The following is a 27,070-nucleotide window of genomic DNA, read 5'->3' on the forward strand; positions in this document are numbered from 1 at the left end:
ATAATAGTTTCATGTTGTATGTTATTTGTAATTATTAGAACTTCTCTAACAATGTATGCCAGGCTCTGGGTTATATTATTAAAATATAAAGTCTTAAAAGGTCTAAATTTCCAACAATAAGAGATGTTCAAATAAATTATAGATAACTATAAAGTTACCTAAAATTATGAAAAATCTACAAGTATTCTCAGAGAAAGATGGTCAAGACATATTAACTAAGAAAAGCAGAGGATATTACATTATGCACAGGACACTACCCAATACAGTAGCCACTAGCTATATATATTTAAATTTAATTAAATTTAATTTTAAATTAGTTATATGTAAATAAAATTTTACATTCACTTTTTCAGTTGCCCTAACTGTATTTCAAGTGCTCAGTAGCCACATGTTGCTAATGGCTACCTTATTTGATTAAGCAGATATAAAACATTTCCATCACTGCAGAAATTTCAACCAGACAGTATTTATGTATAGTACCCCATCTTTTTAAGAGAGAAAAAAAAGGAAACAATGAAAGAATGTACACATAGTAAAATACTGGAAATATATCATAACAAAAGTTAACACTTATCACTAAGTAACAACATTTTAGATTTTAAGTTTTTGCTTATCTATTTTCTCATTTTCAACAACTGACTACAATAGATTTCCTGTGTAATAAAGCCATGTTTTTAAATAATAATTAAGGTCCTCTTCAAAAATAAAAATGCCTTCACTGTAAATAAATATTTCAGATTTTTTAAAATAAATTAATTTTATTAATACAAATTAATAAAGCTTAAATCCATGCAATGTGAACAAAGATATTTTTAAAGGAGAAATTTTGGAACAAACTGAATTTAAATTATTTTTTAAAAATGAAGTTTTTAAAGGAGAAAGTTTGGAAAAACTATGAATTTGAAGTACTTTTTTAAAAGTGTTTTGCTGCTTCAGGAATATTCTATTATTTAACCTCCTTCACACCTTATTTAAACAGCAATTATTAATACTGGTACTAAAACAGCTTTTTGGGATTTTTCCCCACTCCATATGTGAAAATCATCTGAAGTCTCTGATCAAAAACAGAGAAGTTACTACAGGTGTTAATTTTTTTTTTTTATTCACTGTAAGATGAATTCTTCATTTATACTTTCTTTAAATGAAGCATTACCTAGAAAAGTGAAAAATTATCAAAAAGGCAGAGTAGCCTGCTAAAGATGGGGTTTCCTCCCTAAAATATAAATGACAGTGTGCCTTTATATCATTCTTTCCAGCTATGCCTCCTTGGCAGCAAATGATTTTTTTATTACATATGGTTTACAGCAAGGCAACAGTTTCCAGGGAAACCACAAAGCAACCATGAATTACTGTTAGCAATGACTTTATAAGCACACCTAAACTGAGGTAACCACTTTATTAATTTTTAAAAATCGAGTAATAGACAACTACTCCGATTTTGGTTTTGTTGAGTGTATCTCTATAAACTCATCTAGAGATGATTAACCAAGAAACTTCTGTGTCCCTCTAGCAACAAATGTGTCTATAGAAATGGGGCGGGGGGGGGGCAGGAGACTCAAGACACGTATAAAACCAGCATACATACCAGATAATGTCATCCCATATAAAAAAGCAAATCAGAATAGAGATCAGTTAAGCACTATACATAAAAGAAGGAATTCCCTTCCACTAGGAGCACAGTAGAACACATAAATTTATCTAGGCCAAGACACTAATAATAAAAAAAAAAGAGATAAAAAGCAGTCACTCACCTCTCTCAACATATTATTCTCTTTTTCCTTCTGCTCCAAAAGGCTTTCTAGGTGGTGTACGTGCATCTCTGCCTCTGCCAGTCGTCTGGTTCTTTCATGGTCTTCCTCAGTGGCCTTGGCAGAAAGTCCTTTGCTCTGCAACATCTCCAGAAGCTTCTTGATGGATTCATCCCGAGCATTCAGGGTTTGCTTCTGAGTTTCAATACGCAACTCCATTTCCTCCAGTGTCTTTCGAAGAAGAAACAGCTCCTTGGCCTGCCGCTCGTGCTCAGCATGTAGCCTCTGAAAGTTCTCCTCTGTCAGCTCTGCCACACAAGGTTCACCAGTCCTACTGCTGTTATCTTGCTGAAACAGCTGGTTCAAATCCCTCTGGATCCGCAACTCATCCTGGAGAGCCTGGATTGTCATCTGCATGTGCTAGAATAGAAACAAGACAAAAGGAAATCCTCAAGTCAGCCTCCTTCTCAAGTACCAAAAACGGAGTAGCTTCTTTAACCCTTTTGGGGAGTCAAATAGGAGCCACAAGGGCTCTTAGAACACTGCATTTAGCAAATTAAGACTAACATTATTCTGATTTACATTTTCTCAAAAAAATTTTAAAAAAGAAGAAATAATCTGCAAAATGTGATTCTACTTGTGCTTATTCCCAACATGAAACAAGATAAATTAGGTAAGTATGGCAACTCCTCACTTTGTATAAACTGTGATTAAAATAAAGACACCATTCAAAATTAACAGACTGAAATACATATGAAGTGAAGTCAAGGGGAGGGGGAAAGTTACAAAAAATGCAAACACATTCATTCAAAAACATTCAACAAAAAGTAGGAAGAATATCAAAGTACAAGCAACTTTCATGTATTGTAAACAATAAATAGAAATACTAACACTTAATAAGTAATTTCTAATGCCACATTGTGCCAACCACTTTTTTGTGTTAATTCATTTAATCCTCACTATGATATAGGTACTATTAATTTAATTTTATTGTTGAAGAAACTAAGTCTTTAGTTTAAGAGGTTTAAGAGGTTAGTAACTTGCCCAAGATTACATAGTACCTGAAAGTGCTGTCATTCAGACCCACTGAAACTAGTCCTACTCTAAGTAATAACATAACTTGAAGCTTAAAATAAAACAACTAAGAATATGTGAGCTTTTCATATAAGGGAAGATAGCAATACAGATTAGTAATCTAATGAAGATGCTAATGCAGATAAACCAAAAGTTTGAAAGGGCATATCCTTAGCCTTTATCTATAATGAAATTATATGAACCTTTAATATAAAACAATAAGTAAATCCCAGCATATTGTGCAAAGAATTCCAAAGGATGTTACATCAAGTACCTTATTTTTAGGAATGAAAAAGCAACAATAAGATCACACTTGTAGGGAAACAGACTTGGCCCAGTGGTTAGGGCATCCATCTACCACATGGGAAGTCCACAGTTCAAACCCCGGGCCTCCTTGACCCGTGTGGAGCTGACCCACGCACAGTGCTGATGCATGCAAGGAGTGCCATGCCACGCAGGGATGGTCCCGCGTAGGGGAGCCCCACGTGCAAGGGATGCACCCCATAAGGAGAGCTGCCCAGTGCAAAAGAAAGTGCAGCCTGCCCAGGAATGGCACCGCACACACAGAGAGCTGACACAACAAGATGACGCAATAAAAAGAAACACAGATTCCCGTGCTGCTGACAACAACAGAAGCAGACAAAGAACACACAGCAAATAAACACAGAAAACAGACAACTGGGGCAGGGGGGAGAAGGGGAGAGAAATAAATAAATAAATCTTTAAAAAAAAAAAAAAGATCACATTTGTATTCTAGATTAGGTCTGGCAGTATGTCATAGTGGAAAGAACACTAACCCATGATCAGAAGACCTAAGATTTACTTCCAGTTCTCACACTGATGCCATCTTTCTGGGTTTCAGATTCCTCATATTTATTTTCTTTTAAATAATTAATTTTTATTCCCCCACCCCCACCCCAAGATGGCTCCCTCATCTGTCTGCTCATTTTCATTAGAAGGTACCAGGAACCGAACCCAGAGCCTCCCGTGTGGGAGGCAAATTCCCAACCACTTGAGCCACTTCCACTCCCAGATTTCTCACATTTAAAAAAGAGGTATTAATACCTATACCATCTTCTCAGAATTAATATATCATGGAAATCTTTCTGGTGTGTGTTTAAAAACATACATTGTTGGGAAGCAGATGTGGGTCAATTGATAGAACGTCTGTCCACCACATGGAGGGTCCAGGGTTCGATCCCCAGGGCCTCCTGGCTTGTGTGGTAAGCTGGCCCAAGAGCAAGGAGTGCTGTGCCATGCAGGGTCACCCCCACGAAGGGGTGCCCTACGTGCAAGGTGTATGCCACGCAAGAAGAGCCGCCCTGCGTGAAAAAAGCGCAGCCTGCCTAGGATCTATGCCGCACTCATGGAGAGCTGACACAGCAAGATGAAGCAACAAAAAAGAGACAGTTTCCCAGTGCCACCTGATAATGCAAGCAGATGTGAAAGAACACGCAGCAAATGGACATAGAGAGCAGACAACTAGGATGAAGGGGAGAAAAATAAAAAATAAATCTTTTTAAAAAACATACATTGTTTAAAATTTTGGCAGACTGTACAACAGTAGTATACTAAATTTCTCAAGAAAATGATTTGGCAAATAGACAAAAATATCTATAGGGATCAGGTATAGATCAGTGGTTTGAGTGCCTGCTTCCCATGTACAAGGTCCTAGGTTCACTCCCCATCACCTCCTAAAAAAATTAAATTTAAAAGAATGTACAGGGAAGCGGATATGGCTTAAGCAACTGGGCTCCTGTCTACCATATAGAAGGTTCAGGGTTCAAAGTCCAGGGCCTCCTGGTGAAGGCAAGCTGGCCCATGAGGCGAGATGGTCCATGTGGAGTGCTGGCCTGCACAGAGTACTGCCCCACGCAGAAGTGCTGTCCCGCATAGGAGTGCTGGCCCACACGGAGAGCTGGTGCAGCAAGATGATGCAACAAAAAGAGACACAGAGGAGAGACAATAAGAGATGAAGCAGATCAGGAAGCTGAGGTGGCACAAGAGAATGACTCTCCCACTCCAGAAGATCCCAGGATCGGTTCCTGGTGCCACCTAATGAGCATACAAGCAGATACAGAAGAACACACAGTGAATGGGCACAGAGAGCAGACAACAAGGGGGGAGCGGGGATATGGAATAAATAAATCTTTTTTTTAAAGTATATACAAAGATACTCATTATTGTTTATATAGTGACAAAATTAGAAACAACCTGAATGTGTATTAGTAGGTGATAGATTAAGAATAAATAAATATCCACATTATTTAAATGCATCAATTAAAAATAACAATGTAGGTTACATCTACCCACCATAAAAGGTCACAATGTACTTATACATATAAAAATGCAGACTGTATAAGAGTAACCATTTCTGATTTAAAAGAGAATGTGTATATACAAAGAAATGTCTGAAAAGATGTAAACAATGATCAATGGCTATCTCTGGTAGTGTTCACATTTTTCTTTATGCTTTTTGGAACTGTCTAAATCTCCTATGGCAAGCATGTAATACTTCAATAATTTAAAAAAATTTATCTAAAAATAAAAGAAACAGACTTCAAAGATGCCTGCTTAGATACATAACACTGTGTTCGATATGCTGCCATTTTTCAAAAGGGGGTGGCAATATTTGTTTTGAATTATAAATAACAAAATATTCATAAGAAATAAAAATATTTCTGGAAAGTTACACAAGAAAATATAAATGGTAGTTTTTGTAGGAGAAGAACTTGAATGGTTAAGGGACAAGTTGTATGAAAAAGTTTTACTATATTTCATTCTTTTTAAATTTTTTTAGTAAGAGCTTTATTGAATATAATTCACAAATCATAAAGATCATCCATTTAAAATGTACAATCAGTGGTTTTTAGCATATTCACAAAGTTATATATAGATCACCACTAATTCTAGAAGATTTTTATCACTTCCAAAGAGAAACTCCATACCCATTATCACTCCCCAGTCTCCCTTTCACCCAACCCTCCTCTTGAATCTTCAACCATTTGGATCTATTACTCATTCAAAAAACAAATTATTTTCCAAAAGATGACTACCATAGAATTCCACTGTATGGATATTTACAGGCATAGTCAAAGGTATGTTTTTGCACATGTATTCAAATTTTTCTTAGGGATAAATTTTAAAAGGTGGAATTGCTGAATCAGAAGATGTGCACAGTTAAAATTTAGATACATTAGGAAATTATCTCTAAGTGGCTCTGTATAGATACAAATTTCCACCAATGTCAGAAAGTGGCTATTTCCCCAGACCTTTGACAACCCTGGGCATTTTCACATTCTTTTTTTTTTTTTTTCAATTTTGCCACTCTGACAGGGGTGGGGGCAAGGTGTGAAAATCTCATTCTTGTTTTGCTTTACATTTCTTAGATTACAAGTGAGGTTGAATACATATCCACAGGTTTACTGGCACTTTGGATTTTCTCCTTTGTGACTCATCTGCTCTTGTCCTCTGCACAATTTGTTCATGAGATATTTAAAGTTTTTCCTAATCCATGTTAAGAACATTTTATATTAAGAAAATAACCTTTTGTCTGTTGTGCATGTTCCAAATATTTTCTGAAGTCCGCCATTTTTTATTAGCATTGTTTATAGTGACTTTTACATACAGAATTTTCTTTTTAAGGCAAAAGCTATCAACCTTTTCCTTTATGATTTCTGATTTTAATATTATGCTTAGAAAGTACTGAACTTCCATTTTTGGTAGCCTTCAAACTCTTGAAAGGCACTACTTTCAAGATTTACAATAAAACTTTCAGGTAATTTTTAATTCATGAATATGATTTCAGCACATTTAATTGTCAGCATCATCTTTTAAAGATTTGTAACAGTTAATGGAGTTTAAAATCCTCAATAAAAAGATAAATCAAAACCGTGATTCTCTGAAGCCTATAACCAAGCCTAGTTTTCTTCTTTATCTTAAGTAATCAAGACACTCCTTTGTGACTTTATCCAAAAGGGAACTACTATGAGCTATATTTAAGAAGGAAACTGACTTCTAGGTACAACTGTTCCTCCCTTTTAGAATATTCACCAATTCATCCAAGGAGAAACAGATAATGATCATAGTTGATAATCTCACATACATTTTAGCATATACTGACTAGTCTAGTTTGGCAACCACTATTTTGATGAAGAAGAAAATAAAACTATTTATGCACTGTCTATTCAGCTCTGCTCACACCCATTTTACAATGTTCTGCCTGGTAGAATGAAAGGTTCCTCTGAAATACAAATCAATATTCCTTCTCTAGGTTACATTGAGGCTCTAAAAGGTCTGCCAACTCCCTTGGAGAAGAAAGAAGCAGTACTAGAAGCTAGACTACTCTTTCTCTAGTATTTTCATACAGAAGATGAAATAAGCGTATTTGCATATCTCATAGACATTTATGATGATCAACCAAAACCAGATACTCTGAATTCAGTAGAAAGAGCTCCATTAGATATTAGGCACATTTCTATTTAGGAAATCTGCTCATGATAATCTCTAAAATTAACTTGCACTTCTCACATTCTAAATTTTACACTGTTACCCTCTTGTCTATTTCTTTTCACTCTAACACTTAGCCTGATCTGGAAAGGCTAGAAAAGTAACTGCCTAAAATTTACTTCCAAGGATTATAAATTATTATACCAAGCTGTATCTCGAAGTAATAGTAGGATATTGTGAACTACCATATAGGAAATTCTTAAATCTCTGATGGGGCTATGACTTTTACTAGAAAACTAACATATCAGTACAATGATGACAGATCAAACAACCCTTGATATATTTGAACTAAATATCAGAATCTTTTCTGAGGCAGAACTTCCAATAAATGAGATAATACTTTGATCCAGTTTCTTCTGATTTTATAATGATAGAACTATGTCATCTAGAGCTATCTTCAGTTAGCAAAAAAGGATATTATGGATACATGAAAACTACTCATTAGAATACATGCACAACAAATTCAAAGCACTGGTTATCAAGATAACCAAAATTAGAGGAAAAGAAAGTTAGTATTTGACTCTAGTATAAATATTAATCTAAGAACAATTTATTTCTGAAACATATAAATATATACATTAAGTAAACTTTATTAATGTAAGATGCAAAAGAGCTTATAATAATTCTTAGTAAAGTAACCTGAGTTGAGTTTCTGGCTTCCTCAGGCTACTCTGTGTTGCACAGCACTGTATGCTCCCTAGGATAGCCTTATTAGATTGATCTGCAATTTATCTGTTTGCATCTGTGTTCAATAAACTTTCTAGGGCTGGAACTGTCATCTTTTTAACCTGGGGCACAACACAGTATTTGGCATAATAAATATTTAATAAACTTCTTTTTTCCAGTCCACCTCTTAATTTTTTTTGAAAAATTCCTGACATTACAGAACTAAACTGAAAAGTATTAATATTCCACACTTACATTTCCATGACAAATAGGGGGAAAGAATTCATGAGCCAAAAAAAAACCACACAAAACAGAAAACAGGAAGAAGCTTATAAAACTAAATATGGATCTCAGCATTAACAGCTGAGCAGAGAAAGGAATTAAAACACTTCAATTAAAAAATCATGAGTGGATGATAAAGTGTGTAGAAACTGAAAATTTACAAACTATTTAAACCTGGAATTACTGACTATTCAGAAACTACACAGATGAATCATGGGTGGTAGTGAACAGCAGAAAGGGATTATGGGTGAATCTGTATTGTTCTAGCTGCTCCCCAAGCCACCCGTCTCCGAGGAAAGCCTGACATTGATTAGATACTGAGTCAGACTAATGCTGGCAGCAGATCCAGTGATGGTAACCTGCCTATCAGTAGATCCTTACACTGGGTTTGCAATTTTGATCTGTGCCCCAGACATCAGACGGATCTCACTGATTCTGGCACCTTGATACCCAATTATGCAGTCAATCATATCATTTGGAATGGTGAGTTCATGAGTAGTCTGAACAGATGCATCCAAATCTGCACTGAATCTGGTGTTGCCATGCGTCATAGGAAAATGAGACTGTTGCATTGCCAACTGGTGCAGGTTGGTCAAATCTGGCTGTGAAATGGCATAAATCTCTACAGGTGGTCCCTCCAGGTCAGGACTGAGGCACATGGACGGGTGGTGTGGGCAAAGTTCACATTGTCGCTGCCTGTGCTGTGTCCTGACCACCTGCAAAGATTACCAGAAAACTGAACAGCTTGGGCCTGTACAGGATGGCCATGCCCTTCAGTGAGGGGCCTGGGAGAGTCTCCAACATGACCCACAGATCTGTTTGACATGATGATGGATTGCAGAATGCCAGTGATAGTGATGGCCCGCTCAGTTGAGCTGGGGAGCACATCCCCTGCCACCTGGACCTGAGAGCCCCTGTACTCTCTCCTGTTTCCTTGATCTTGCAACCACCTTTCCCAAGGAGAGAGCCACACTGACTACAGAGATCACCAGCCTCAGTTTAAATGGAGGTCTACTGGCGGCTGTGCTATTAGTCATAGAGTTGCTGATGTCCTCTTCCAGTATGTCAATGATCACAGCAAAGGCTTTAAAGATGGCATTAGTGGATCCGTCTTCTGAGATGTTGATATGTGCACCACTTTCCTCCCGCATCTTCTTAACTGATTCTCCTTTCTTTCCGATGGTACTGCCAACTTCCTTTCCATGCATATGTAGCCAGATGGTGAGAGTTACATTTAATCAACCTTCAATCACACCAGTGTCCATGTCGAGCAGTGTTCTGGGGAGCTGAACTTTGAGTGGTTTAAGTCTTTGGTCACTGGAGGTGCAAGGCAACTGTGGGGAAAAGGGGAGCGGGTGGCAAGGGGAAGGGCGGGAGGCCAGGGGCAGAACAACAGGGGCAGGAGAGAAGGCGAGGGGGGCTCCCCCTGCGGGCAGGCAAAGGAGTAAGGAGGAATGAAAGAGAAGGAGGAGGAGGAAGGGGGAAAGAAACCTCAAGGCAGGCAGGTGCAGGCTGCAGGTCTGAGACTTAATAAACTTTTGTTGAAAGATTAACAAAAGCAGATTTTGAAAAACTGTATTGAAAGTAAATGGCAACAAGACAATAGATGCAATTCAAGTCCCTAGAAGTTATATCTCTCTCCTATAAAATAATAAAATGAATTACTCTTATAATAATTACTTTTTCACTAGCCTATACAAAAAATTCTATCTTAAAATCAAACAGGTCAAAACACAAAACACAACACTTATAAAAATGTTAATTATATACTATAGGTTTTTGTATTGTTTGCCCTTTCATGAAGGAAGAGTAATTAACAGTCAACAGTACCTTTCGCACTTTTAGTGTTACAAAAGCTACAGCACAAAAAATGTATAAGATAGAGTTATTGTCCAAAATTAAGTTTGCAAATTGGTAAAGCATATTTGTTTTACATATACACTCACTCACCTGTATTGTACCCTATTATAAATGCTAAATTAAGAATATTCTATAAAGAGAAAATGACATATAAACATATTCAAATGAAGTTTAGAACCTATAACCATCACTATGAGCTGATTCACAAACCTTTAATCTATTTCAATGAAAAAGAAAGTATTCCAATTTCTATCAGTTTAGAAGAAAAAACTAGATAGATTTAATAAGTGTGAACCTCAGAGACTGAGACTGAGGAAGAGCTTCTGAGGCAATTCATTTCTCTTGATCATTAAGACCAGTATTTGTTTAGCAGATGCGGAGATTTCTTTTCTGTGCAGCAAAGCATACTACAATAGCTCTTAGATATTAAACAAAATAAAGTTCTCAGAATAGTCTAAACATTAGCAAGAAATACACTAAAAACAAGACAGAACTATATCAGAACTCCAATGGATGAATTCAATTGCTTGACACTCTTACCTCTTGAGCTTATTGAGAAAGTTACTATCCTCTACAAAAGATATCAGAATCAAGGAAATGAAAAAGCAATTATGCTGAAATTCTAGCAACTAATCTCCGCTATTGAATTCAGGAAAAATAAGAGCATTCTAACTTTCTGCTCCAAGAACCCTGCATGTAAATCCAAGTGGCAAAAAATCCCCAAAGAACATCAAAATTTGCACAACAGGAATATATATCACAAATAAACATAATCATCACTATACTAGCAACACAGAATGCAAATTAAAGAGTGAATGGCAATGGTATCAAAATGGGGATGTCATACAGTCATAAATAAATTCTATATACAATGGGCTCATCAAGATAATCAACAACTCATGTAGCAATAAACTCTTTGTAGTACAAATTCCAGAAACCCCAAACAGCTTTTAGTACCTAAACCCCTGTTTTTACCATTCACCCCTTAACCTTTACTTAGGCTGTGTCCTCTGCTCTTTCTTTCCCTATCCTACCTACCTCCTACTTGCCTTGTCAGTCTCAACTCAGGCATCACCTCTACTAGAAAGCCTGTCCTGATTCCCCAAGCTGAATTAGGTGAGCTCCCTCTATATCCCCATAATGCATTCAACATATCTCTACTGTTGCACTTTATTATATATTATCATTTTTATCTGTTTAGCTCTCCCATCAACCATGAGCCTTTTGAGGGCATACAATAATTCTTACTCATCTTTGCACCCCTACCACATAGCACCATGAGGGTCACAGATGACCCTCAAAAAAAAAAGTTTACTTAATTGATGAAATGAAAATTTAACCAACATCACAAGGATTAACTCTTTTCCTATTTATCCATAAGGGATGAGAATGGAGCAGGAGGAAGCATCACACAATTTTGGTGACTACATAATGACTGGTTTTTCAACATAAGAGATAAGAATCAAGTCTCTGAGTATCTTTCCTAAAAGTTGGTTCAATTTAAACATGTAGACCTGTTAGTATGGGGATAAATGAGAAAGAAAGGCAGAAAAAGAAAGGAAAGGGAAAGAAACGTGCAGGGGGAACAGATGTGGCTCAAGCAGTGGGGTACTCACCTCCCACATGGGAGGTCCTGGGTTTGGTTCCCAGATGAGCAGACAATGAGCAGACAGATGAGGGAGCCATCTTGGGGTGGGTGGCGGGAGGGAAATATAATTAGAGAAAACTGAGAAAACTGGATATTCATAATAAAAAAAAATGAAGGTGGACCCCCATCTCACAACATATACCAAAGTTAACTAAAAACAGATAAAAGACCTAATTATAAGATCTAAAACCATTAAACTGCTAGAAGAAAATGTACGGAAGCATCTTCAGGACCTTGTTTAGGCAACTGTTTCTTAAACTTTACAGCAAAAGCACAAAAACAAAAGAAAAAACAGATAAGAGGGACTTCATCAAAATAAAACTTCTGTGCATCAAATGATTTCATCATAATTAAAAAGACAATCTACAGGATGGGAGAAAATATTTGGAAACAACATAGCTGATAAAGGTTTAATTTCCAGAATATATAAAGAAATCCTACACCTCAACAACAAAAAGACAAACAACCCAATTAAAAAGTGGGCAAAAAGCATGAATAGACATTTCTCCAAACAAGATACATAAATGGCCAATAAGTAAGTACATGAAAATATGTTCAACATCATTAGCCATTATGTAAATACAAATTAAAACCACACTGAAATACCATTTCATACGCACTACAAATTCAAAAACTTGTGTTGTTGATGGGAACGTAAAATGGGGCAGCCACTGTGGAAAACAGTTTGGTGGTTCTTTGGAAAATTAAGTACAAATTAACATAAGACCTAGTAATCCCACTTTTAAGTATATACCCAAAAGAATTGAAAGATTCAAACAGATTTTTACATCTATATTCACAGCAGCATAATTCACAATTGCTGAAAGGAGGAAGCAATCTAAGTGTCCATCAACAGATTAATGGATAAACAAAATGTAGTAGATGCATATAATGGAATATTATTCAGCTGTAAAAAGGAATGAAGAATGGATACATATGATGACTACATGGATGACCTTTTAGACATCAAGTTGAGTGAAATAAGCCAGACACAAAAGGATGAATTTTGCATGATCTTACTGCTATGAAATAATTAGAATAAGCAAATTCATAGTCAGAACTAGAATACGGGTTACCAGAGGCTAGGACTGAGGTAGCAAATGGGGAGATAATACCTAAATGTTTCAAAGTGTCTGTTCGGGGTAATAGAAAAGTTTTGGCAATGGATGGTGGTGATGAGAGTACAATGCTATGAATGTGATTCACATGACATAATTATATAATTGAATGTAGTTAAAAGAGGGAATTCTAGGTTGTATATAGTTACTAAAAAAAATTTTTTTTAACCCATTAGTAATGTAATACAGACCATGGGCTATAAATGTGCTTAAAATAAGTTAAAACAGTGTTTCAATCACTTGATTTCAAACAAAGTACATTCTGTTTAGAAACACTAAAAAAAAAAGTGTTTCATATATCAATTCAGAAGGAACAAAACATCACAGCACCAATCCAAAAAAAAAAAAAATACTGACAAGAAATATAAAATTTAACTAGCTTCACTGTTTTCTCAATTAGGTAAATCCCACAGAATTTGCAAATATAGCTAAAAAAAAAGATGCCTATTCTTTTTTTTTAAAGATTTAGTCATCCGTCCCCCTCCCCCATTATCTGCTCTCTGTGTCCATTTGCTGTGTGTTCTTCTGTGACCGCGTCTATCCTTATCAGCAGCACCAGGAATCTGTGTTTCTTTTTGTTGCATCATCTTACTGTGTCAGCTCTCTGTGTGTGCGGCGCAATTCTTGGGCAGGCTGCACTTTCTTTCATGCTGGGCGGCTCTCCCTATGGGGCGCACTCCTTGCACGTGGGGCTCCCCTACACAGGGGACACCCCTGAGTGGCACAGCACTCCTTGTGCGCATCAGCACCACACATGGGCCAGCTCCACACAGGTCAGGAGGCCCAGGGTTTGAACCGCGGACCTCCCATGTGGTAGGCAAACGCCCTATCCATTGGGCCAAGTTCGCTTCCTAAGATGGCTATTCTTGAAAGTGTATATTTCCCATTAAGTAATTATTTTGGAATTTCATATTATGTTTTATGAATAGCATTCTGCTTCACTGTGAACACCTGAATAATCTGGACAGCTTTCATTGTGAGTAGTCACTTTATTTATCCTATCAAATTATAGTGAAACAGATGACATCAGAACACCATCACATGCATCACATATCACAAAGTCACAGAACTTTAAGTCACAGGATAGGTTTTTCAGTTAGAAAAAAAACTAATTCTGATTTGAACAAAAGCTTTCAAGTATATTATTAACAGAAATTAGTGGAAATGGCTGCTAAAATAAAAGTAAAGTGAATGATTCAAGCTCACTTGACTTACTGAATCCAAAACCTTTAAAGTAAATCCTCCTAATAGTTTACATATAACACCTTTTATATTACTTAGTAAGTTAATAAAGGCATGGTGCTCATGATAAGCTAATCTCATTTACTGACTCACTGGGGAACACAGCATGGTTGAAGGTTTCCTTACCATTCTGCCCATGCGCCCTTTTCTCAGGCTAAAATACTCTGTTTATTTTTGTCACCATCTGTCAATAAAAGAGTAGAACAAATTCACTTGACCTAAAAGGAAAATTGGGACCAGGATCCATTCTCCTTTCCCCTCTGAAGTACAAGATTCGTATAAACCCACAGTGCAAGAGAATATTGCTTTATTTGAGGGGCTGAAGGGAAGAAACTCCATGGTGTTTAAAAAAAAGGATTAATAAAAATTTCCTGGCTTTTTTTGTGAGCAAAAGTTGAAACATGAGTATGTTGGAAATAAGCAGATACAGTTCAATCTCTTGTAAATCTGCTGCTTCTCTGTTATAAAGTAGAGCAAGCGCTAGCTAACGTCGTTGGCCATACTGTAGAAGGCCAGACAAAAAATTTTTGAACATCATATCAACAGGTAGGGTGAGACAGGTGTATTTACACAACGCTGATGATTTCCTAATATAGTCCATTCTTTCTGTGAAGCAATTTGTTTAAAGGTATATCTAGAACAGCCTTTCTCAACGGGTGTTTCACTAAACAATTAAGCCATATATAAAACTATTTCAACGACTATTTTCTCAGTTCTCACAAGATAATTCATAGTCACTACCAAAATAGAGATGTATAAGAAAAAAATTAACTTGTTAAATACAATGGATGCCTTTGAGCATTAGGGCTTAATTCTCTCAAAGGAACCAGGTAAGAGGGCTGACCTAGAGCCATTAGGAAAAAAGTAATAATAATAAGATGTATTCTTTAAAACTATTAATTTGGTCTTTTACTTAATAAGAATGATTTTGAATACTTCAGGAAAAAATATTGTATTTTAGCAACGTTGATTCTCTCCAAATACAAAGAATAGTGTGATTTGTAGAGTCACTTCTGTAACATTTTTTTCTCATTACAAAGTATTAAATACATATGGAAAAATATTTTAAAAATACATAAATGTAATGTAGAATAAAAGATTTCTGTAATTCCTTTGATCTTCCTTGTTCAATAAATTACATTTTTAAGTAATCTATCAAAGGAAAATAATTAGAAATGTAAAGGTTTATTAACAAAAATAACTGTAACAGTATTAAATATGCAGCAAAAAATTGAAAAATCCCAAATATCCAATAATAGAAAACAGTTAAAATTATGATGTAATTTTATGTAATCTTTTAAAATGTTTTTGGAGAATATTTAATACCATAGGGGCAAAGATCATCTCATTAAATTTTTAAAAGTAAGACAAACAGTACATGTGGGGAAGTAGACTTGGCTCCACAGATAGAGCTTCCACCTACCACATGGAAGGTCCAGGGTTCAAACCCAGGACCTCCTGACCCATATGGTGAGCTGGCCCACACACAGCGCTGATGTGTGCAAGGAATGCCGTGCCACGCAGGGGTGTCCCCTGCAGAGGGGAGCCCCACACGCAAGGAGTGCGCCCCAAAAGGAGAGCTGCCCCACGCGAAAGAAAGTCCAGCCTGCCCAGGAGGGGTGCTGCACACACAGAGAACACGGAGAACTGACACAGCAAGATGACACAACAAAAAGAGACAGAGATACCCAGTGCCGCTTGATGAGAATACAAGTGGACACAGAGAGCAGACAACGGGCGGTGGAGGGGGAAGGAGAGAAATTTTAAAATACATATATATATATTTTTTTTAAAAAGACCTTTAAAAATATATAAATATATACTGGGGAGTGGATGTCACTCAAGTAGTTAAGCACCTGCTTCCCACACGGGAGGTCCCGGGTTCAGTTCCCGATGAGGAAAGAAGAGAAAGGAAGAGAAAAGAGAAGACCAACTCAGCTAAGTCAATGTGGCTCAGTGGTTGAGCACCAGCTTCTCACATTATGAGGTCCCAGGTTCAATCCCTGGCACCCCATAAATAAATGAGAAGAGAAAAGCAGAGCAGAGCAGAGAAGAGCAGAGAAGAGGAGAAAAGAGGAGAGGAGAGAAGAGAGAAGAGAGAAGAGGAGAGAAGAGGACAGGTGAGTGGATGTAGCTCCAGTGGCTGAGCACTTGCTTCCCATGTACGAGACCACAGGTTTGATCCCTGGTACCTCCTAAAAATAACGACGAAAAGACCATCTCTCTCACTGAAGAATGGATAAAGCTCAGTGGCTGAGCACCGGCTTCCCATGTACAAGGCCCTGGGTTCAATGCCTGGCACCTCCTAAAAAATATACATATATTTATATATATATATATAAGTAACATATAATACACATCAATAAAATCTATATAGTATATTAAATATAATAGCTAACAATCTAATTAGTGCTTACCATGCAACAGCAATTATTTTAATGCTTGATGTATTTTAATTCATTTTATCCTCATATCTCCCTCATGATGTACTATTACTATCTTCATTTTACAAATAAGGAAACCAAGACAGAGATGAAAAGTAACCTGTTCCAGGTCACAAAGATAAGAAATGGCCCAACTTGAGATTCAATCTGGAGGTTCGTCTGGGGCATTCCTATGAGGCATATGAATGTGTTCAAGTGTTCATGGGGCATTGTTATGGTGGGCGGAGAGTTATACAATAACTGAAAGAATATCGAATACCCATCCTGGGAAGCTCTGCCATATTCTCTAATGGGACAGCAAGAATCCCCCAAGCACAGGGACAATGACTAGTGAAAGAGGATGGACCAGTGACAGGCCCTTGATATTGATGACTGTACTTATGAACCTTTCTTTGGAAACTGAAACAGCCTAGGATTATAGGGTGCCTAAGAGTTACCACCTGAGAACCTCCTTGTTGATGCTCAATCCCCAGTTCCCAGTATCTAAAAAAAAAAACTAAAAAAAAAAACCCAAAGCCACAGAGTATGGAGCAGGTGAGACTCAATGGTTCAGTGCATGTTTCACATGTACAAGCTCCCAGGTTCAATCCCTGGTACCTCCTAAAAAAACAAAAATAAAAATAAATATACAGGAATAAAACCACATGGCATATATATTTCATGTTAACATGATCTTAATGCTCCTTGAACTCATGTCCCTATTTCTCTTTCTCCCCTCAACCCCCTTTAAAAATCCCTCAAGGCACCCATCACATGACTAGGCATTCATTGAAGGCACTGAATAAATACTTACTGATAGACTCAGACAATGTTATGATGAAATAGAAAACAGAGAAACAAGGGTCATGTTGTGAGGATGAACACAGCCTGACCTTCCTTTTCTTAACCATACAGATACCCATAAAGCATTTTACCCAAATAATGCATAGTGACATACTACCATAAAAATAAAAATAAAAAGCCCAACTAACACTGCCATTCACATTGCCTAAATGCTGGACTTTGCCTGCACTATCTAAGGTCAGATAAACATATCTGGCAACCAAATAGGCAAAGTACAAACTAAGAGAACTAAAAAAAAAAAAAAAAGTCAAGAATTCTAGTGCCCCAGAAATGGCAAGCAAAAACAAAACTCCTAAAGGGTTTGTAACATGCAGCATCTGAGACAAAGCACATTTGCCTGCACTTCTTAACCCACCACAGTTGCTCTGTGATGCACCTCACACTTCATGATGTGCCCTGATTCTGGAAAAGCATTTGGCTTGAGAGGAGTCCTCTACAAAGACAGAAGTCAGTTATTGATTGACTTTAGTTGGGCAAATCCTAATAAATTGAGAATTGTGATAGCACAAACTTTGAACACATGATTCCCCCCCCCCACTATAATTAACATTTTATTCCTCCATCCTATGAACTGCGCTTTAGAATTGAAGAAATTATAATTTATTTCAAGGTTCTCAGTTCCTGTGTTTCCCATACATATCTCAAGTTTTTGTTTTTCTGTGTGTGTGTTTGGTTTTTTTGATAGTTTTTTTCAGGTACCAGGGCCAGGGATTGAAACCAGGTTCTCAAACGCGGGAAGCTGGCATTTAACCAATGAGCCACATCGGCTCCCCTGAGTTGGTTTTTTCTGTTTGTTTCTTTGTTACTTTTGTTTTTAGGTGGCACCTGGGACAACACCCAGGACCTCCCATGAGGGAAGCAGGCACTCAACCACTTGAGCTACATCAATAAACCTTTGTTTTTTTTACGGCAAGTGTATTAGTCCACTAAAGGGGTGCTGATGCAAATACCGCTTTTGCCTTTTATAATAGGGATTTATTTGGGGGTAAAGGCTTACAGTTCCAAGGCCGAATCAAGGCATCAGCAGAGATACTTTCTCACAAAAGTCAGCCACTATTGATCCTGGTGTATTGCCACATAATGAAGCAAGATACCTGCCGATCTCTGAGAGTTTCCAGCCTTCCCCTCTGGGCTCCCTTTCTCAAGCTCAGCTACTCTACTTTCTTCCCAATTTCACCTGCAAGCTGGCATAGGTTGTCTTTTAGGGCTTCCTCTCTCTCCTGGCATAGGGCTTGTTACTTTCCAGGCTTTTTATATCAGTGTTAGCTGGTCTGCTCTCTTCCAGATTTCAGCTGTAACCTATCAGGCAAAATGGCTCATCTCTCCCTGGGGCCTCAGCTGTTTGAGCCTTCTTTCTGTCACGTGGCAAGATCAAAAATGACAAAGCTCTCTTACTGTGTGTGTATATGTCTGTTGGTGAGTGAGTCCTTTATATCAGACCCAGCAAGGGGGTGAAGACTCAAAGCCCTAAAGTGATCTTATCAAGTAATTTTAATTAAAGGCCCCTCAAACGAATTTAATACAACAACGGGTAGCACACACAGAAGAACAGATGTTTTTTTACTGCATACATCTGAATTTTTTTTTAAGTCATACAATATGTTACACAATATGTTTGGATCATAGTAACACAACCATACAGTATTAGTCCTTTTGTGTCTGGTTTGCTTTCCTCAACATACTGTCCTCCAGGTTCATATACGTTGTCATATGCTTTACTACTTCATTTCTTCTATTTGCATAATATTCCATTGTGAAAATAAACCACAGTTTATTCTGTTCAATGCTGATGGACACCTTGGTTGATTCCAAACTTGGCAATTGTGAATAATGATGCTATGAAATCAGTGTGCAGATATGTTCATTTCGCTGCTCTCAGTTCTTCTGGATATATACTCGGTAGAGGTATTGTCACGTGGCAAGTCTACATTCAACTTCTTTAGGAACTGCCAAACAGTCCTCCATAGTGGCCGTTATCATTCTGCATTCCCACCAACAGTGACTTAGGGTTCCTATCTGTTCCCATCCTCTCCAACACTTATAATTCTCTCTTTTTAATAGTGGCCATTCTGATAGGAGTGAAATGATATCTCGTTGAAGTTCTGATTTGCATTTCCCTAATCATGAGTGATGCTGAAGCTATTTTCATGTGTTTTTTTTTGTGGGTTTTTCTTTTTGCCATTTCTTCTTTGGACAAATCTCTATTCAAGCCCTTTGCACATTGGGTAGTTTTTCTTTTTATTGTTGAGTTGTAACATGTCTTTATGCATCCTGGATATTAAACCCTTATCAGATATGTGATTTCCAAATGTTTTCTCCCATTGAGTCCGCTGCCTTTTCACCCTTTTGACAAAGTGCAAAAAAGTGTTTAATCTTGATGAGGTCCCATTTATCTATTTTCTTCTTTTGTTGCACATGCTTAGGGTGTAAGATCCAAGAAATCACAACCTATTACAAGGTCTTGAAGCTGTTTCCCTACATTTTCTTCTAGGAGATTTAAGGTACTGGTTTTTATATTTAGGTCTTTGATCCATTTTGAGTTGATTCTTATATAGAAAGTAAGACAGGGGTCTTCTTTCATTCTTTTGGTAATAAATATCCACTTCTCCTAGCACCATTTGTTGAAGAGACTATTTTGTCCCGTTAACATTAACTTGGTAGGTCTGTCAAAAACCTGTTGACAGTATAGGTGAGAATTTATTTCTGAATCCTCAATTCTATTTCACTGATAAATGTGTCTCTCTTTATGCCAGTACCATGCTGTTTTGACCACTGTAGCTTTGTAATATGTTTCAAGGTCAGGCAGTGAAATTCCTCCCATATTGCTCTTCTTTTTTAGAATGCTTTTGGCTATTCAGGTGCACATTCCATTCTAAATGAACTTGGTAATTGCCTTTTCCAATTCTGTATAGTAAACTATTGGGATTTTTATTGGTATTGTATTAAATCTATAAAACAGTTTGGGTAACACTGACATCTTCACGGTATTTATTCTTCCAATCCATGAACACGGAATGTCTTTCCATTTGTTTTAAGTCTTTTTTAGTTTCTTTTAGCATTGTTTTGTAGTTTTCTGCATATAGGTCATGTACTTCTTTAGTTAAAATAATTTCTAGGTATTTGAGTCTTTTTGTTGCTATCGAAAACAGAATTTTTCCCGATTTCCTCCTCAGATTGTTCAGTACCACTATTCAAAAACATTACTGATTTTTGCATGCTGATTTTGTATCCTGCCACTTTGCTGAACTCGTTTATTAGATTAAGTACCTTTGTCATGGATACTTCAGAAGGTTCTAGGTACAGGATCATGTCATCCACAAACAGTGAGAGCTTTATTTCCCCTTTTCCTGTTTGGATGCTTTGAATTTTTTAGTTTTTGTCTAATTGTCCTAACTAGAACTTCTAGTACAATATTGAATAACAATGGTGACAGTGGGCATCCTTGCCTTGTTCCTGATCTTAGATGGAAAGCTTTAAACCCTTCCCCATTAATATGATGCTGGATGTGGGTTTTTCTTATATGCCTGTTATCATATTGAGGATTTTTCCTTCTATTCCTATCTTTTGAAGTGTTCTTATCAAAAAAGGATAATGGATTTTGTTGAGTACCTTTTCTACATCAATTGAGATGATCATGTGTTTTCTTTTCCTTCAATCTGTTAATGTGGTGTATTACATTGATTGATTTTCTTATGTTGAACCAGCCTTGTATACCAGGAATAAATCTCACTTGGACATGATGCTTAAGTCTTTTGAGGTGCTGCTGGATTCAATTTGCATTTTGTTGAGAATTTTTGCATCTATGTTCATTACAGAAATGGGTCTGTAATTTTCCTTTCTTGTAATATCTTTACCTGGCTTTGGTGTTAGGGTGATGGTGGCTTCATAAAATGTGTTGAGTAATTTTCCCTCCTCTTCAATTTTTTGGAAGAATTCACCTGTGAATCCATCTGGTCCTGTACTGTTCTTTCCTGGGAGATTTTTGATGACGGATTCAATCGCTTTAAATGATTAGTTTCTTAAGTTCTTGTATTTCTTATAGCATCAGTATAAGTTGGTTGTGCATTTCTTGGAATTTCTGCTTTTCATCTAGGTTATCTAGTTTGTTGGCATATAGTTTCTCATAATATCCTCTTACAATTCTTTTTATTTCTGTGGGGTAAGTTGTAACTTCCCCACTTTCATTTCTGATTGTATTTATTTCCATCTTCTTTTTTCTTTCTTAGTCTAGCTATGGATTTATCCATTTATTGATCTTCTCAGAGAACCAGCTTTTGGTTTTGTTGATTTTCACTATTTTTTGTTCTCAATTTCATTTATTTCTGCTTTCTTATTTCTTTCCTTCTGCTTGCTTTGAAATTGGTTTGCAGTCCTTTTTCTAGTTTCTCTAGTTGACTTAAATCTTTGAATTTATCTCATTCTTCTTTTTGAATATAAACATTTATGGCTATAAATTTCCCTCTCAAGACTACCTTTGCTGTATCCCTTAAGTTTTGATAAGTTCTGTTCTCGTTTTCATTTGCCTCAATATATTTATTGGGAAGCAGACTTGGTCCAGTGGTTAGGGCATCCATCTACCACATGGGAGGTCCGTGGTTCAAACCCCGGGCCTCCTTGACCCGTGTGGAGCTGGCTATGAGCAGTGCTGATGCCCACAGGGAGTGCTGTGCCACGCAGGGGTGTCCCTGCGTAGGGGAGCCCCATGCGCAAGGAATGCGCCCCATAAGGAGAGCTGCCTAGTGCGAAAGAAAATGCAGCCTGCCCAAGAATGGCACTGCACACACAGAGAGCTGACACAAGATGACACAAAAAAAAAAACACAGATTCCTGTGCCACTGACAACAACAGAAGCGGACAAAGAAGAAAACGCAGCAAATAGATGCAGAGAACAGACAACTGGGGGGGGGGGAGAGAAATTTTTTTAAAAATTTAAAAAATATATTTATTTACTGATTTCACTTGCAATTTCTTCTTTGGCCCACTGATTATTTAGGAGTGTGTTGTTCAGACTCCACACATTTGCAAATTAACTTTTTTCCTGTCCATTATTGATTTCCAGTAGGTGCTTTTATATCATTTCAATTTTTTTCTATTTATCGAGAGCTGCATTGTGCCCTAACGTGGTCTATCCTGGAGAAAGATCCATGGGCACTTGAGAATGTATAACCCAGTGAATTTGGATGCACTATTCTGTATATGTCCATTAGTTATAACACGTTCATCATAAAGTTCAGTTCTATGTTTCCTTGTTGGTCTTCTATCTAGTTGTTCTATTTAATGTGAGTGGAGTGTTGAATTCTCCCATGATTATTGTAGAGATGTCTCTTTCTACCTTACAGTTTTCCAAGTTTATTTTGTATTCCATGTATTTTGGGGCATGCTGGTTAGGTGCAAAGATATTTATAACTGTTAAATCTTCCTGATGGATTGTCCCTTTTATTAATATATAATGGCATTCTGTGTATCTTGTAACTATTTTGCATTTAAATTCTGCTTTGTCTGATATTAGTATAGCTACCCCTGCTCTTTTTTGGTTGCTATTCACATGGAGTACCTTTTCCCAAACTTTCACTTTCAGCAGTTTTGTATTCCTGGATCTAAGGTGAGTTTCTTATAAGTAGCATTTGGATGACTCATGTTTTTTTGTTTGTTTTAAGTTTTTTAAGTTTTTTTCCTCTCCCCTTCCTCCCCCCTCCCCCCAACTCCCCACACTGTCTGCTCTCTCTGTCCATTCACTGTGTGTTCTTCTGTGTCCACTTACATTCTTGTCAGCGGCACCAGGAATCTGTGTCTCTTTTTTTTGTTGCGTCCTCTTACTGCATCAGCTCTCCATATGTGCAGCACCATTCCTGGGCAGACTGCGCTTTTTTTGGGCAGGGCGGCTCTCCTTGGGGGGTGCACTCCTTGCATGTGGGTCTCCCTTACGCGGGGGACACCCCTTTGTGGCATGGCACTCTTTGCGCACATCAAAACTGCATGTGGGGTGGCTCACCACATGGGTCAGGAGGCCCTGGGTTTGAACCCTGGACCTCCCATATGGTAGGTGGACGCTCTATCAGTTGAGCCAAATCCACTTCCCCCCCAATGAAGGTTCTTGACGAGTTCTGGGAGATGTTGGCTGTCCAAAGACGAGCTGGGAAATCTCTCAATGCTGAAATCACTTCCCCTTTTAAGGGATTCAACTGATTGGATTAAGCATCACTCATTGCTGATCGCAATCTCCCTGACGGATGTAATTATAACCAGCTTTCTATGATTTACCACTGCAGTAAATTCAAAAGTGACTAAAGTCCACAAATGCCCTTGTATTACAGTTAGCCCAGTACTTGCTTGACCAAATAACTGGGCACAATTACCTGGTCAAGTTGACACAAAAGTTTAACCATCACAAACATCATCTACAAAAGAAGTAGGAGAAGCTGTTTGCAGTGGACAATCTGGATGCCAATGTCATTTCCAAGTTCCCTTTGAGACCAAGAAGTACAGGAACTAAAATGAAAACTTCTGTTACTTTTTTGAACACCTCCCAGTGCTGTACTATATCCAAAACCATACCAGCCGAAACTGTTCCAAAACCAGCTAGCAAAAATGGCGCAAGTATTTGCAATGCCATGACACCACTGGATTCCTTTGGTAATTTCTGGTTTGCTTGGACAATGGCATCTTCATCACCATCACTAGAAATGTCTTCATCTTGTAACATGGCAGTAGTTTCAGATGCATCCCTTCCATCACAGTAATTCTAGTTGGCATAATCATCATACTTTTGGCTACAGCTTGATGATATATGCCCATAATTGCCACGAAAAGACTGCGCTGAAAAACTGTGATAATCTGTGTGTTGTTCAGCTCTATTATTAAAAGTTTGTGCAACAGTATTTGATAGTCCATATTGCCAAATGCCATTTGTTTTTATGTGCCTGTCTTCTTGATTTTTCTTATAAATGACTGGAACCATACTCAACAGTAACTTTAAAACTTATCAGATTGAACTGTATTTAAATTTAAAGTCCAATCTACAAAACTTCCTCCACCACTTGGACCATCACTTATTTTATTAATAATACATCTTCCTTTACTCTGTCATATTGTCATCACAAAAGACCCTGTATTCTTTAGACTTCAAGGTTCACAAACCATAGCTGATAAATCAGAACCACATAAACATTGGTTTTAAATTAAAACATTGGCTTCATTTTGTAGAAAATAATGTTTCCACTAATAAGTAAAATTTAGTAGTTCCACAGCAGGGGTTGGATCTAGGATGTGCCCAAACGGCACCAAAGCCAAGACTTTCCCTCCATGACCACCTGCCTCCAGAGCAGTGGTGTGAAGAGAGCAGACCACATCTCCTCAGACTGGACAGAGGAACCCAGGGCGGGGGATACAAGATGCATTCACCTAGACCCTGGGCGGCAGTGGTGGCAGGGTGAGCGGCAGTGGTGGCACAGCGGGTTGCGGCTCCCAACTCATGGCTCCTTCTGGCTTGCGCACCTCCTCGCACCGCTGTGTCCCCCAAAACTCATGTTTTTTTTATCCATTCTATCACCCTGCATCTTTTTTTTTTTAAGATTTATTTTTATTTATTTCTATCCCGTTACCCCCTCCCCCCAGTTGTCTCCTCTCTGTGTCCGTTTGCTGTGTTTTCTTCTGTGTCCACTTGTATTCTTGTCTGGGAATCTTTCTCTTTTTGTTACATCAACTTACCATGTGTACGGCATCACTCCTGGGCAGGCTGCACTTTTTTCACATGGGGCGGCTCTCCTTATGGGGTGCACCCCTTGTATGTGGGCTCCCCTACGCAGGGGACAACCCATGTGGCATGGCACTCCTTGTGTACATCAGCACTGCACATGGGCCAGCTCACCACACGGGTCAGGAGGCCCTGGGTTTGAACCACAGAACCTCCCATGTGGTAGGCAGATGCCCTATCCATTGAGTCAAGTCCACTTCTCTCTTTAATATTTCCTGCAAAGGTGGTTTCCTTTTACAAACTCTCTTAGTTTGTTTGTGAATACCTTATACTCACTTTCATATCTGAAGGTCAATTTCCTGGATAAAGAAACTTTGGCTGACAATTATTCTCTTTTAGTACCTTAATTGTATCATACCACTGTATTCTTGCCTCCATGGTTTCTGTAGATTAATCTGTGCTAAGTCTTACTGGACGTTCTTTGTACATGATGGTTGCTTCTCCCTTGACACTTTCAGAATTTTCACTTTATCTTTGACATCTGACATTCTGAATAGTATGTGTCTTGGAGTATGTCTATTCAGGTTCATTTTGATAGGGGTATGCTGCACTTCTTGGACAAGTAAGTTCATTTATTTCATAAGAGTTGGGAAATTTTCAGCTATTATTTCCTCAAATACTCTTTCTGTCCCTTTTCCCTTCTCTTCTTCTTCTAGAACTGCCATGACATGTATGTTGTTGCATTTCGCATTGTCATTCAACTCTCTGAGCCCCTGCTCAATTTTTTCCATTCTTTTCTCTCTCTGTTCTTTGCCCTTTTCAATTTTAGCTCTTCTGTCCTCAGTATCACTTATTCTTTCTTCTGTCATTTTTAGTCTGTTGTTGTAGGCCTCTATTGTGTTTCTATTTTTTTTTTAAGATTTTTTTATTTATTTCTTCCCTTCCCGCCCCCCAGTTGTGTGCTCTCTGTGTCCATTCGCTGTGTGTTCTTCTGTGACCGCTTCTATCCTTATCAGCAGCACTGGGAATCTGTGTTTCTTTTTGTTGCGTCATCTTGCTGCATCAGCTCTCCGTGTGTGCAGACCATCCTTGGGCAGGCTGCACCTTCTTTTGCGCCAGGCAGCTCTCCTTATGGGGCGCACTCCTTGTGCGTGGGGCTTCCTTACACGGGGGACACTCCTGCGTGGCACAGCACTCCCTGTGCACATCAGCACTGCACAGCGGCCAGCTCCACAAGGGTCAAGGAGGCCCAGGGTTTGAACTGCAGACCTCCCATGTGGTAGGCAGACGCCCTATCCTCTGGGCCAATTCTGCTTCCCTCTAATGTGTTTCTGATCTCTCATATTGTGTCTTTCATTCCCATAAGCTCTGTTACTTTCTGTTCAGGATTTCAAATTCTTCTTTGTGCTCAAACATGGTCTTTTTTTTTTTTTTTCCCCTTAAGATTTATTTATTTATTTCTCCCCCCTCCCTCCACTGTCTGCTTTCTGTGTCCATTCACTGTGTGTTCTTCTATGTCTGCTTGTATTCTCATTAGGTGGCTCTGGGAACTGATCCTGGGACCTTCCAAAGTGGGAGAGAGGTGATCATTCTCTTGTGCCACTTCAGCTCCCTGATCTTCTGCGTGTCTTATTATGTCTCCTTTTGTTGCGTCATCTTGCTGCACCACCTGTCCGCGTGGGCAAGCACTCCTGCCCTGAGCAGCAATACTGAGCATACTCTGTGCAGGCCAGCACTCGACATGGGCCAGCTCGCCACATGGGCCAGCTTGCCTTCACCAGGAGGCCCTGAGAATCGAACCCTGGACCTCTTATGTGGTAGATGGGAGCCCAATTGATTGAGCTACATCTGCTTCCCCAAATAATGTCTTTGTGATGTCATTTATCTCTTTAACCACATTGTCTTTCAACTCATTAATTTGATTTTGGAAATTTGTGCACATC

The 27,070-nt window shown here is 38.1% G+C and overlaps 1 protein-coding gene and 2 pseudogenes across 24 annotated transcripts in view; all 3 read right to left on the reverse strand.

Annotated features, from left to right (window-relative positions):
• ERC1 (ELKS/RAB6-interacting/CAST family member 1) overlaps positions 1-27,070 on the reverse strand; it is a 661,999-nt gene that overhangs the window by 550,291 nt on the left and 84,638 nt on the right. For all 24 annotated transcript variants that reach the window (XR_011646640.1, XR_011646637.1, XR_011646639.1 and 21 more), the window contains one exon: positions 1,752-2,168. Coding sequence is in view for 17 of the 24 variants with exons in the window: in XM_058282535.2 (XP_058138518.1) it covers positions 1,752-2,168 (417 nt within the window). In the remaining 7 variants the exon portion in view is untranslated. The remainder of the gene's footprint in view (positions 1-1,751; positions 2,169-27,070) is intronic.
• LOC101443196 (poly(rC)-binding protein 2 pseudogene) lies at positions 8,494-9,544 on the reverse strand (annotated as a pseudogene).
• LOC131274772 (solute carrier family 41 member 2 pseudogene) lies at positions 17,805-24,529 on the reverse strand (annotated as a pseudogene).

The sequence above is a fragment of the Dasypus novemcinctus genome, chromosome 20, assembly GCF_030445035.2.
Source record: "Dasypus novemcinctus isolate mDasNov1 chromosome 20, mDasNov1.1.hap2, whole genome shotgun sequence".
Classification (NCBI taxonomy): domain Eukaryota; kingdom Metazoa; phylum Chordata; class Mammalia; order Cingulata; family Dasypodidae; genus Dasypus; species Dasypus novemcinctus.